Source organism: Sebastes fasciatus, chromosome 14 (assembly GCF_043250625.1).
Source record: "Sebastes fasciatus isolate fSebFas1 chromosome 14, fSebFas1.pri, whole genome shotgun sequence".
Lineage (NCBI taxonomy): Eukaryota > Metazoa > Chordata > Actinopteri > Perciformes > Sebastidae > Sebastes > Sebastes fasciatus.
Genome location: NC_133808.1, coordinates 14,963,041 through 14,976,664, shown reverse-complemented (window position 1 = coordinate 14,976,664; position 13,624 = coordinate 14,963,041). Strand labels below are relative to the sequence as shown.

Here is a 13,624-nt window from a genome sequence, read left to right as displayed (position 1 = left end):
GACGCTTTGCTGCCATCTTTGTGGTCTGCCACGCTTACATTATGGAGCCAATGAGCCAGCCAAGAGGTACTGCAAGCAAACACCTCTCCATTATCCAGTTAGAATAATGCTCCATAATGACCTCTTGTCTTTTCAATCTATACTGTGATAATACTTTGCCAAGAAGGGGAAAATATCCAGCTACCTCTGAATAGTTGTCTGTAAGAAAAACGAGGGGTTTTAAAACCCAATTTTATTTCCAACAAGGGACAAGACATATTCAGCAGTTTCTCCGGAATAGATGAGCCTCAAGAGAGATTATTTGTGAGAAATAAATATATATTTATCGGGAGGCTGGGTTCCTCTTAACCCAGTGTATATCATCTTGTCAAATGCTACCAGTAACGCATTTTCATGATGGAAATATCTGGCTGTTCAGGTGCTAAACGTTCCACTATGGTCACCAGCTACTACAGATGCACCGATCCAACTTTTTCAGTCTCGATATTGATACCGATACATGGGCTTCGCGTATCGGCCGATACCGATTACCGATCCGATACCAGTGTTTAATTAATAAGCTGTATGCCTCACTGTGTCGAAGTGACTGGGATCATTCTTTTATGTGTAAGGCAACATCAGCCTTGACTTAAACATCGCTTTTTTAACTTTGTAAAACAAAATGTAACAAATAAATACATAGATAATATAACAAATTTAGTGAATTGTTAGTTATTACTAAAATTATAAATTGTACACCAACAACTTGGCAAAAAACTTAAACAGGAATTAAGATTCCAGTATATAATGTATATAGTATATAAACATAGAATTGAATTTAATAGATCGGCCCCATTGTCACCGATATCCGATCCAGCTATTTGAGTCAGCATCGTCCCGATATCTGATCCAGTATCGGTGCATCCCTACCAGCTAGTAGCGAACTTTGATTGGAAGCTATTTTGACTGAAAATAGCTGCAAACGTCGAAAACCCAAAGCAATGAGCTGAGGGATGCTATAAAGCGGAAATGCAAAGACAGGCGATCATTTTCTGTGGGCTTGTCACTATGAGCGACAAACTCCACATACAAGTAATCATGTGATCCATTGTTCATATAACAATATTGATTAAAGCCACGTTAAAGCTCCTTCGTGGTTATGTAATCATGGCCCCCTAAGGTGCAGATGTCCTTCTAATCTGATTTAATCTGCCTACTCTCTTTATATCCACACTGCAACCACCCTGCAGTCATTTTGACACTGAGCACCTCCCAAAGCCATCTGAAATGTATGACGGTCCATTAAACTGCACCGAGAGTACAAATTAGTCCCACAGGGACTTCCCTTGGTGGTGTTAATCCTTTAAATACAATACCTATCACCATTTCTATATTTAGCTCAACACAAAGACCACCGAGATGCCTTTTATGCTACGTGAGTGACCGGACAGCAATCAGTTTGAATCATAAGGGAATAGGCAGTAAATCTTATACTACACGTGCGCATACAGTAATGGTATTGCATTATGAATATTCTTTTGGAAAATTAAACAGTACAAGCATGAAACCTGAACAACCTGCTCCTGTAAAATGTATCATGAAGGCCCAGGAGTTCAATTTTGGCATTAGACATAAAAGATGTTCAGATACCATTTTGTCCTTCCCAATACTGATTCCGATACCCGAACTCGCGGTATCAGCTTATACAGCGTACCGGGTAAGTACTGAGTACTGGGATAATAAATGATCATATTGGATTGGTGCATAGACTGGCGTACTCGACGATACCCGATCCCAAATTCTGGGCAGTATCGGACGCATTTCCGATGCTGGTATCCGTATCAGAACAACTCTATTAGACATTTGACACGTACGTGCAAAATGCTGAAGCACATCATATTTATATAGCACTGAACTTATAAGGATTTATAAAGAAAATCTAGTGTGAAAGCAAACGATTTCTAGTTTGATGCCTCAAACATATGTCAGTCTTGCACTGAGGATCTCCACAACTCAAACGTTCTCACACTCCAGTCGCTGGGATGGCAAATAACACGGGGCTTGAGACAGTCTTTCATTTTCCTACTTGTTGCACAGGGCAGAAGCATGAGAACACACACACACAATAGAGACATAATGAAGCACTGAGACATGGGGACATCAGACGAGACTCTCCAGCTAATCTTGGGGTTGCTTCCCATGGACAGCCCCCCCACCCTCCTCTGTGTATGTCCCAGCTGCTGGGATTTCTTTCTCTGCGTCGCTCCCGCCAGTCCTATTGTCCTCCGCCTCACGTTGCCAACCTCTCACCCCTGACCCAAGACTTTACCCTTTTCAAACCCTCCTCCTCTCTGCTCCCCCCATCCCTCATTAGAAGGGAGTAGAAACCTCCTCCTTTTAGCCCCAGCCGGTGAGACAGACCAGCCAGTCGGACCCCACCGTGTCAGGATTCATCACCGGCGCTATGACAACAGAGCAGATGACACGGAGATCACTTTAATGCCATTGTTCCACGAGGCTCTCCTCTCGTGTCTCAAAAGCCTGAGCGTCCCGCGGCTGGATCCTGGAAGGACGGGGAGTCGGCCGCAACCTGAACCTGACACCTCCACCCCCGCAGAGACGCATTTGTCTTCAGATTCACGATGGAAGCGGTGTAGACGTGGACTAAGTGCTTCACAATAAGTGGCAAATACAGCTCATTACAAGAGAAAGACGGAAGCTAATCTCTCTAGCGGTTGGCGTATACTCTCCCCCTGGCTGACCTCTGCAAGAGTGGGTCAATCCATTACTTTATTACTTTAAGCACTGATAGGCAGTTTTCCAACAGCACAGACTGTAATGACTTCTTGTCCATCATACTGGACATTTTGAAGCATCTACTCTGCAAAATAGAGCCCATTTGTGATGCGATGCGGTCACTACATCATTATCAGTGTCTAAACATTTACACTCCCAGAGTATTCTTCTCACACAGTCATTTAAATTATGCAGATTTAATGGAATAGATGGAAATACATGACGCAAACACTGGTCTGATGATACATTATTAGTATGAGCTCAGAAGAATTTGTATGAAAATAAAGATGTATAACAGTCTAAGGAGTTAATTTGTGGAATAGTTTTGAAAATGAAATGAAAATGTGTAATACTGTACATTTACATAATAGATTTAAAAAATATATTTTGAAAATAAGATGATTAACAAATATAAAACAGAGATATTAATGCTGGTGTGTATAGGAACTTTTGGGGTATATATAACAAACATATATATTATTTTGTTTTTATTTTATTTTCAGTGTATAAATTTAATGAGAATTGTACAAAATAATTAATATAAAATGTAGAAAAAGCTTTAGCCGACACCTTTTCGGTGAGTATAAACTCGTTTTGGTTTGTCACCATTTCAATGGTAATGACTTATTATTGTTTTTAATCACATTTTATATGTGTATTTGAGTTACAGTATATAAGTTGAAAATGACCAAAATAAACTAAAATAAACTTTAAAAAGAGAGTCATGTTTCTTAAATCATTTTGTTGGAATAAAAATACAAATGCTTCTAATTTCACCCCTAAAATGTTGTGTTTACAGATCACTTTGGCCCTAGAAACTGATTAAAAACCATTTGCATAATTTTAAAGTGTCCTAACTGTCAATTAATACATTCAACATTGTTTACTTTGTATATTTCTCTTTGAAGATATAGAGGTCCCTTATGTGCCATACCTCAAATTCAAACTACTTTGAAATCAATAAATACAGAAAATGATCTTATATTGTCTTGGAAAATGCATACACTAAATCTGCCTAGCAACAACAAACACAAGGCCATCCAAAGCAACTCTTAATCTGGAGGCTACTGTACACGTCACATGTCATGGAATGACTTGATACACTATGCACACATCTACAAGCTTCACACACTGTTCTCTCTCTCACACACACAGGATTATGTGCTCAGTCACAGAAGGCTTGCTCTGTACATCCCAGATGCTCCGTTCCTTCACTCACAACATTATTTTCCCATTTCCAGCGGTGGACACTATTGTTACGGTATTGTTTTCCCACAGAGTAGAGGTCAGGCGCTAAGACGATTTATGAGGCCTCTCGGTGGTATAGCTGTAACATTCATACCGCTAACTGATATCTCCTCTGGTCTGCGTGTGGTTTACGGGGTCAAGCTGTTTTTCAGACAGAAACATCTGGGATTTCCTCTCCCCTGAAGCCGCTGCTGTTCGCTGGTATGTTTCTCCTTTCCTCTCCAGTGAACCTATACTAAGTGACACAAAATACTTTAAAAAGGTGTGCAAATGGTAAAAGCATCACACATCACACATTACTGAATTATTATTTTTTTCAAGTCAAATTGAAATCCATCTTCTCAAAGCCCCCAAACAGTCTGTCTGTGGAGCAAACACTCTCCCCTCAGCTATTGGGTTTCCTGCAGCTGTCGCTTTATAAAAGCTCAGCTATTGCAGATTTTCATCTGCTTAGCAGAAGTGCCTCTTCCTGCCTATCAAGGCTTTCTCTGGAGGATAATAAGCAGACAATGAAAACTCTCACTTGGAAACCTTTTTTCTTGGGCAGGAGAATGATTCCTGGCGGCAGAGAGAGAGAGAGCGAGAGTGTGTGAGTGTGTCCAGTGGCCTCTAACTTTGGTTTCACTGTGTCACATGCAGCACCGCATCACGACGGCATGAGCAAAGAGGAGTCATGTGCATTTCTTGCACCATCTTAGATAAGCAACAAGCTGTGAAGAAAATTAGTCTTCGCTTTGTTTTTATGACAGTATTATAAAAAGTCATAAGGGGTTGCACGGATATTCATTTAAATTCCTGCGCAATTCATCCCAAGCATAGCATTTGGCTGCATCCAAATGCTCTCAGGCCGTCTGGCAGGGCTCTTCATATGGTGAGCATTTCTCATTGGTGTGCTGGGGTACCCCAGATGCTTTTGTCTTACGGTTGTTTAGCAGCTGCGTAAAAGCGCCGAGGACAAAGAGCTATCTGTGGAGGGTTGAATACACTCGGTGGGCACACAGCCAACAGCTCAATCCTACAGGCTCCCACAGTTGAAAAGCAGACTAATGCATTCTGCTCTCACTCCTCACAGATGATCTCGCAGGGAAATTAGCTGGCAGAGGCCCTATTATTTCTTCTCATTTCACCTAACTGCTTTCACATCTGAACTGTGGTCACTGCATCCAGCTCCTAAATAATTATCTACATTATAAAAACAATATCTTCACTTGTGCACTTTCTCCCAAAAATAGGAAGAATGAATACATTGTGTTGGAAAAGCCAACCATCTTTGCTGACAGACACTCCCGTCTCTGATAATAGAGTGTGGAAAAATATCAACGTAGCGTCTTTGGCAACTCTGTGTTTACTACTTGAAGCCAGAGATTTTAAAGCTGAATGAGAGGAAAGCCTCGGTGAAGCTGCACCAAGCACCACTTGGCACACTGACCACAACAGGCTGAGACGTGGATTTTGTACCCCATCACTTACATTGGAAGGGAATCTTTTAATGGCTAGTTCGTACTGTAGGAGGTTTGTACTGGATAATAAACCTGGTTCAAGGTTCATATGTGCACCTGAGTAATGTTTTAAGTCATCCATACTTATCTGTGACCTCTGTATCCTATTCAGGGTTGGGGGGTGGAGCCAATCCCAGCTGACATTGGGCGAAGGCGGGGTACACCCTGGACAGGTTCGCCAGACTATCACAGGGCTGACACATAGAAACAGACAACCTTTCACGCTCTCATTCACACCTACGGGAAATTTAGAGTCAACAATTGACCTAGCCTGCATGTGGGAGGAAGCCGGAGAACCGGAGAAAAGAAGGCGGGGAGAAAAGCGGCAAGATTTGATCATGACTCAAATGAGATATAAGAGCTCATCATAGACTGTATGAAATGGATGTTGTCTCCGTGACGTCACCTATAGGTTTCTGAAGAACTGTTGTGAAGCTCCAAGTGGGCGGCTCCGGCCGTCGTCATCTTGCCAGCGACGACACAGCCGAAGTCACGGCTAATCTAAAAATGGGCAAAGAGGTGGATCATCGGTGGAGCCGAGGCGGCCCGGGTGACGCAGCAGAGCAGACAAGCTAGCAACCTGAGACGGCACCCACCTGTCACTCAAAGAAGCCACGCCCTAAATTATGCATAACTTTAAGCCTTAATATAATTTAAATGGGTGAGTTCTATAAAGATTCACTCCCTGTACAGTTGTCATAAATGTGGGAAATTAGTTACAGAGACCAAACCGTTTTTTGTACCAGGCTGTCAACATGTTTATCTCTGCTGTAAAGTCGGGCACTTTAACATGGGGGTCTATGGGGATTGACTCGCTTTTGGAGCCAGCCTCAAGTGGCCATTCAAAGAACTGCAGAATTCTGAGTTGGCTTAATTTCTTGCCGCTTTGGGCTCATACTCTTTCCTTTAAAGTTTCCATTGGGTTGCACTTGTTTGTACATGACATGAGAAAAGATCAAAAAGAGAGAGAACTTGAGAGATAAGTTCAAACCCTGCTAACACACACAGACACACACAGACACATCTGGCCAATTGTTTCGGACGCTGTTTGAACATCCGACAAGCGAGGGGCTGCATCGGTTCGGTGGGGACGTGTTGCTTCGTGCCTTGAGACATGAAATACGATTCAGGAAGTCCAGCTTGAGGAAGAGATCAGTGAGTTTGAAGGCATAAGACCGGTTCAGCCTTTGAGCGCTACACTTCTGCAACTGGCTTCAGCCTTTAACCCTGGTTGTCGCCCTTTAACCTCTAACCCTTTGGCCCAGATCCTGGCCATCACAGAGTAGATGCATTAGCTAGCAAAGCTCTCTCTGCCACAGGCACCAATCACTGTTCAGTCACTCTTAACACTGACTGCATTATCATCTATCTACTTGCTTACTTGCAAGAGAAAATAGGTCATTGTGTTATTGACTATTTAATCAATGTCCCCTGCTCATGTGATACAAAGAGTGGATCGAGGCGTTTGCACTGTATCTGGTGCGGTTGCAAATGTCGTCATATACATAGTTGCTGTAATGTGGCTCACTGTAAATAGCAAAAAACCCTGCAGTGTTGCTGAATGCCTGTTGAATGAGTGAGTGAATGTTCATCATCAGCTATAGGGGCTCTTTGCTTTTCCCCCCAACCTATTATTTCCCACAGGCCTTCTGGAACAGTCATCTGACTGAACAAAACACCGATAGATTGCAGCTCCACTGGCAAATATCAACTCTGCACTCTACGTATGCACATGCACGGATGCCAACATATTGTAAAGTACAAGACAAAACTAAATTAGACCTGATTATGCATGTATTTGACACTTTAACCTTGAAAATCGTGGGTGTTTTTCTGCAGATAAAATAAAAGGCCAGATTGTATCTTTGGCATATTTTATACGACACCAGGGTTCAGCTGCCTGTGCATATCTGAAAGCCTGTGGTCTTTTGCATATAGGGGCTATTTTCAGATATTTAAATGTCATCCTGTTCCCAATGACTGTGACATCTCCCTAACAAGGACAAAGTTGCACACACACACACACACACAGTCACCCACGCACCCACTTGCATCCCTTCTGCTCAACTATGAATAGGCTTTTAGTAAAAGTGACATCCAAGTCGCATGCCTCAACAAGCATCCCCACTCAGGAACTTCTATTCCTATCATTTCATGTCACAATACTCAATGGCCCTCTTTGTTGTCGGAGGAGTTATTAAACTCAACAAATTATCACGACTGCTCTGGCAGACCTGAGGGGCTGGAGAGAAACAAAAAAATATATATAAAAGGCAGAGGAAGACGAGAGAGGAAAGGAGACCCCGAGAGAGAGAGAGAGAGAGAGAGAGAGAGAGAGGAAGAAACAAAGTGGAGCAGGAAGGGAAGCAGGAGATGAATGAAGTCTTGATTGAAACTAAAAGGGGTCTCTTTTTTAGAGCTGCACAGTTGCATAAAGTACTGTATATGGGCCTCATCTGCTGTATAATTACCAAAGATGCTCGGTCATGTCCTATGCCAAATGGAAAGCAGCCCAGAAATCATGTAACTATGACAGCAACCACCTCATTATGGGGGATATTCAGCGTAATTAACGATTGCAAACCGAAGACGAGAAGCAGTTTAGGAATTATTGATGGTGACATAGAAAATGTGGGGATCCATTGGAGCTCATACTTTATTCGGACCGTACTGGAAATTCGTGGAGGGCATCTTTTTGGAGTTAACAAGAGAATGCTTTGTTTCAAACAAACAAACACAAAACAGCAAAGTTCGGTGACTCATTCTCGCATGCCCTGTGTTTTTTCTCTCCATTGGAAACAGAAGCATGACCTGCGAAAGTGCCTCCGAGGACCGTATCGCCATGAGTCAACTAAAAGCCGGAGGAAATTATCGGACTCTCTCTGTTATTGCTCCATCAGATGACAAGTTGTTGATTCCGAGAGTGCGAAAAACACCTCCGCCAGCAGTCACGGGTCTTTCCTCTCCTCAGACTGCAGGATGCAGGGTCACAGCCCATGTGTCTGTGTGACAGCGATCGCTACTGAAGTGTGAGCTAAATAATCAGACACTTTCCAGACATCCTATAGTTCAGATGGAGGAGGAGTACACGCCAAAGAGCACAAGACAGCCAACACCTCAGAGACACACTAAAAATCATTATGAAGGACACAGTCCAACCGCTGTGTTTGTGAATCATTGAAGAACAGAATTGATCAGCAGAAGTCTTCACTTTATTACCAAGAGACCGTCATGTTTATGCCTCCACTTGTACTAGGGGCGGGAAAAAAAATCCATTCACCTATGTATCGCATTTTTTTACAATTTTGAAATTGATTTCTTAATACCAGAATAGATATATTTGCTTCAATTGAATCTATTCGGGGGTAAAAGGAAGGGAAGTTACCGCTTTTATTGTTGTAGTCTGAGTGACGTGACGTCATATCCGTTCCATATCCGTCAACCAAAAACAAACCGCAGCCGGCCGCAGCGAGACGAAATGAAAAAGTAGAAAACGGCGGCGGGTCCGCATGGATACGACCTGCACCCTCATATGTTAAATCCAACATGGTAAACACTACACATACAGTAAAGTATGGAAACACTTTGGGTTTCACACATTGCCAGGTAAAGAAGAGCTGGACATCATGGCTAAAGCTGCATGCTTACTATGTCATTGACAGGAAACATTATTGTATTGTGGTAACGTGCGGTCAAGCCAGCCGTCACTTGAATCTCCGTGGTCGAATCGGCCGACGCTACAACTGTAGAGCACCCATATGCTGACATTTATTTATAATGAATTCAAACAACCCCGATGGAGCTGACCATGGATGTATAAAGAGAAAGAAATAAAGAGAGGTAACTGTACATACAACATACATATATGGAAATAAGATTGATTGGATTATATTCACCAGAAGTATAAAACATTACATGCCCCTTATAAATTAAATAGAAAATAACTAATTTGTGAGGGAAATGTCTTTATTCTTTAATTTTTGGGTTGCTGGAAAAAATTAATAATGCCTGACAATGACTGGTATGCCATCTCTGACTACATACCTGCTGAAAATCATAATTTTTTACTGTATTAATTTAGATATTTTCCAGAGGTAAAAGTCTCTAGAAGTGTGTGATTAAATTTTTTCCCATGGTGTTAAAAAAGTTTTTTAAAAATCGCAATAAATCGTAATATCGAATTGTAAGACTAGAATCGCAATACTTAAAAATCGCAATACGTATCGAATCGGCACGGTATCTTGATAGTATTGAATCGGGAGATAGGTGAATCGTCCCAGCCTTACCTTGTACACCAGCAAACCATGTGTCAGTAACGCTGAGTCGTTGAACTACAGCAAAATGTTTAATTAAAGACACATTCAGAACTGTCAGCTGTAATTTACCCTCTTCTTCTTAAAAATACTCAAAAACAATGATGTAACATTTGGATCTGGTTTGCATCCAGCAGCCTTGATGACCTTTTCCACAGGACCACCACGCTGAATACAAAACACTCCGACTAGCCTAGAGGGTTCGTGAGTTTCCATAAGGAAAAACAATCCTTTCCTCTTCTCTTTTTTTTTTTTTTTTTTTGGTGTTTTTGCGATCAGAATCTGTCTCCAAGGAGAACAGACACAGTGTTTGATTAGTTGAATCTCCTGTCATGAGACAGCTTAAAATGTCAAGCACATAATCAAATTGTATCTGCAAAAAGACGTCAATTGAAAGATGGTTAATCTTCCGCACTAAATGAGACTGAGAGACGGCTTTCCAAACTGAAAAATAAAATATAAATTTGCTTATGTTTGACAGATTCCTGCTCTATAGCTCGGGGGGCTACAATCTGTAGCAGGGAAAAACTATTAAGCTTTCTGTCATGCTTTTCTTGGTAAAATGATCATCACATGCAAGAAAGAAAATGTTTATCCTCAGGCTTTCTCTTCAGATGTTTGGTTCAATGATAAACTATCTAAGTAGAGCTGAAACCACCATTTTCTCATGTGTGTTTAGTTACCAAGTAACTCTTGGCAACCAGACACCATTGGGTGAGTAATTGTCTCAGGACAAACACCGAGAACCTAACAAGATATTTGTGGAAAATGACTTGACTGTCTCCCTCTCTGAATCGAGCACACAGTGGATCAAGGCCAAGTTATCCTCCCACGTCCCAAACACAGGCCAACGCACTGTTAAATCGTTCATCGCCAGGACAGAGGAGAACCTCTCTGTCTTAAAAAACATGTGGCCCCTCTGTGAGGTGAAGGTCACTGTAAAATCAAATCAGACACAAGTTACATAACCTCTAAATGACATCTTCACACACAAAGACGTCCTGTTTATTTTGGGCTGAACGGCTTCACGCACACAGTTAATCCATTTTCTGTTTTCAACATGAAACAGCAGATCACAACACAGCGGCGTGATATCAGTTTCTCTGACACATTAAAAGGCAAGCTTGAAGGCCCTCACACACCAAGCTGACGGTCGGTCGTCGGACAATTTGGGGCCGTCGGCGAGCGTCCGTCGGCCTAGTTTTTGCGTCGCGTCCCTCACCGTCGGTTCTAGTCTGCCCGCGTCGGAGTTTTTTCGGCAGATTCAGCATGTTGAATCGGCGGCGTAGCCCGTCGGTGAGAGAAATTCTCACGAGAAGAGAAACGGAAGTGAGGAAAGCAAGACAAGAGGAAAAACAGAGAAGGCTCTTCTCACTTTTCATCTTCATCTAGTCATTCCAATTCTCAGATATCTTCACAACAACATCTGGAATGAAGCTAAGTGGTGAGTGAGAGTGGTGTGAACATGGTCGGCAAATCGCGCTTTATTTCATGTACGTATCATAACAACGGATGGTATATTCGCAATCCTCGGTCTTCCGGTTTCCTTTTTTGAATGACGAATACAGACTACCGCCGCCTGCTGGTGTGGAGAGTTATTTCATCTCACGCAGGCGCAGAGCGTACGTGGTAACTGGCCGTCTGCTGTAGTCTTTGCGGTGTGTTTCGGGTGCAACTTGTCGGCCAAAACAAAGGCGACACAACAGGCGGCCATCGTCGCCGCTAGTTCTCCGATGTCGGGTTGGTGTGTCCCCAGCTTTAAAGAAACTATAAAGTCTCCGAATGAATCCCGTCATGCTTACAACAACACTATACTTCTCCCAAAAGGGCCATGGGGCATCTTTGAATAAAAAATAAATAAATGGGAGCCTTATCAAGTGGATAATGCACAAAGGTTGATTGCCATGCCGAGCAATAACCTCCATGAGACAGTGAAAGAGGGTCTGTGGGGAATCAGTTCACAGCTCTGAAACTTGTCTCTCTCTCTACATTAAGAGCCACTGAAGTCGCACAAAGGAGCAGCTCCAAATTAGAAGCACAAAGACGCCTCTGTGAGAGCTTCAGAGCGAATTAATGAGCATTGATACACATTCGCACACTGTGTTCCTCTCCTGGCCTTCAGCTGCACATCAAGTCAATAAACGCTGGCCCCAAAAAGCAACACAAAGAGCTCAACATTGTAGAATTATGTGTCATTTTCACTGTGAACTACCTAGCCCCAGTGCATGATGAGAACAGTTGGGAGTGTTTTTCATGTCGACTCTCCCATCTGGTCCACAGTTTAACACCATTTCAAAGTCTTAAAAGTCAGTAAGAAGTTCCTAAAACATCCACCAACAAGCATGCCCTCCAGGTTGCCAGCACAGATGGCCAACACTTGGGACTGATTTTAAAAAGATGGGACGGTCTCAGCTCAGCCCTTCACATAGCAATTACAATCTGGCACAACACAAAGCATGACAGCTATGGAGCATCTGACTAATACAATATGTTGCCTGTTAGTGTGGATTTTTCCAGTAACTTTTTAGTCATTCTTTACCAGCAAAACATATTAGGAAATACCTTTCAATTACTCATTATCAAACACTGCAAGATGCTCAATAACTCCTGACCAATAATGATCAATAAGGAGAAGTTTTGATCCCAATAGTTCAGCACTGAGGCCCTATTGAAAGCAGTATGGAGAGACAGTAGAGGCAGCTATAGTTGATCTGGATTTAACACCTCCACAGAGTTGACTGCAGGAATCCTGATGGACTTAATCTCTCTAATCGCTTTCCTCAAGTTGCTTCAGCAAGCAGGCTGTACTAATGCTCATTCTCATGAAAGCAGGTCAGGTAAACAGCCCATCTGCAGCACTAGTAGTAGAAGAAAGTTGTGTTAAAACAATCAAAATCGGCGCGCCCTGAAAGTTGGAGCGACAATAACAAAGTATCATGCTGTCATTACGCGCAGAGAAGTTCAGCTATAGACTGGAACATTTGTTGGTAGAAACTCACCCATTGTTGTAAGTTTTCCAAAAAGCGTCCGAAGTGAAGCGATCGGCTGAAAGTTTGAGCCTCAGCTACACTGATGTTGCTGCGTCCTGGGATGCTCACTGTGGCCGCCTGGCTGCTCCAAACCTCCAACACTCAACACTGCGTCTCTTTGGAGACAGCCGGAGTGACGTCACCGCGGAGGGGATTACTGATGGGAGGACTGCCCCCACCTTCATCTCCACCTCCACCCCTCCTCTTCCTCCTCCTCAGACCTCATCAGGAAGTTTCACTGCAGGCAACTAACTCATCATCAGCCACTTTTATCTTGGAGCATTCCTGCGCGCAAAGTTCTCCAGTGGTGATCAAATAAACTCATTGCAATGTGTACTATTGTTCACCAACAGATACATAGCAAGCATGTTTAGGATAATGTGTTATCATGACAGCTGTGTCAAACTGACAACAGACAGATAATGGCAGGTCAGAGATCACCATATTAACTGCAGAGTCAGGAATTATTCTGGTTTGCGTCACCATTACACTCAGTTAAAGGGACTGTTTGTAACTTTCAGAAATGCTTGTTAACAGAGACACCTGAGGCTGTTAAGTCAACGAAAGTCAGCATCGGGCTTGCGCTTTGCTCGCTCTACATAGACATGAATGAGCATCGCTCAAAACAGTGAGGCGACACATGTCAGCTAAAACCACAATATCAATATCATATTTCACCTGCTTGGCAGTAATGTTAGCTGACCAGACGAAGGTCTCTCCATTAATCAATGCTGATCCTAGTGTTGGCTTTTCCTGCTTC

The 13,624-nt window shown here is 42.7% G+C and overlaps 1 protein-coding gene across 2 annotated transcripts in view; it reads right to left on the bottom strand.

The window, feature by feature from the left end:
• The window catches only part of gpm6bb (glycoprotein M6Bb), a 37,154-nt gene extending 24,180 nt beyond the window's left edge, over positions 1-12,974 (bottom strand). For both annotated transcript variants that reach the window (XM_074659146.1, XM_074659148.1), the window contains exon 1: positions 12,835-12,974. In XM_074659146.1, the coding sequence (XP_074515247.1) occupies positions 12,835-12,838 (4 nt within the window). In that variant the 5' untranslated portion in view covers positions 12,839-12,974. The remainder of the gene's footprint in view (positions 1-12,834) is intronic.
• Positions 12,975-13,624: the final 650 nt, after the last annotated feature.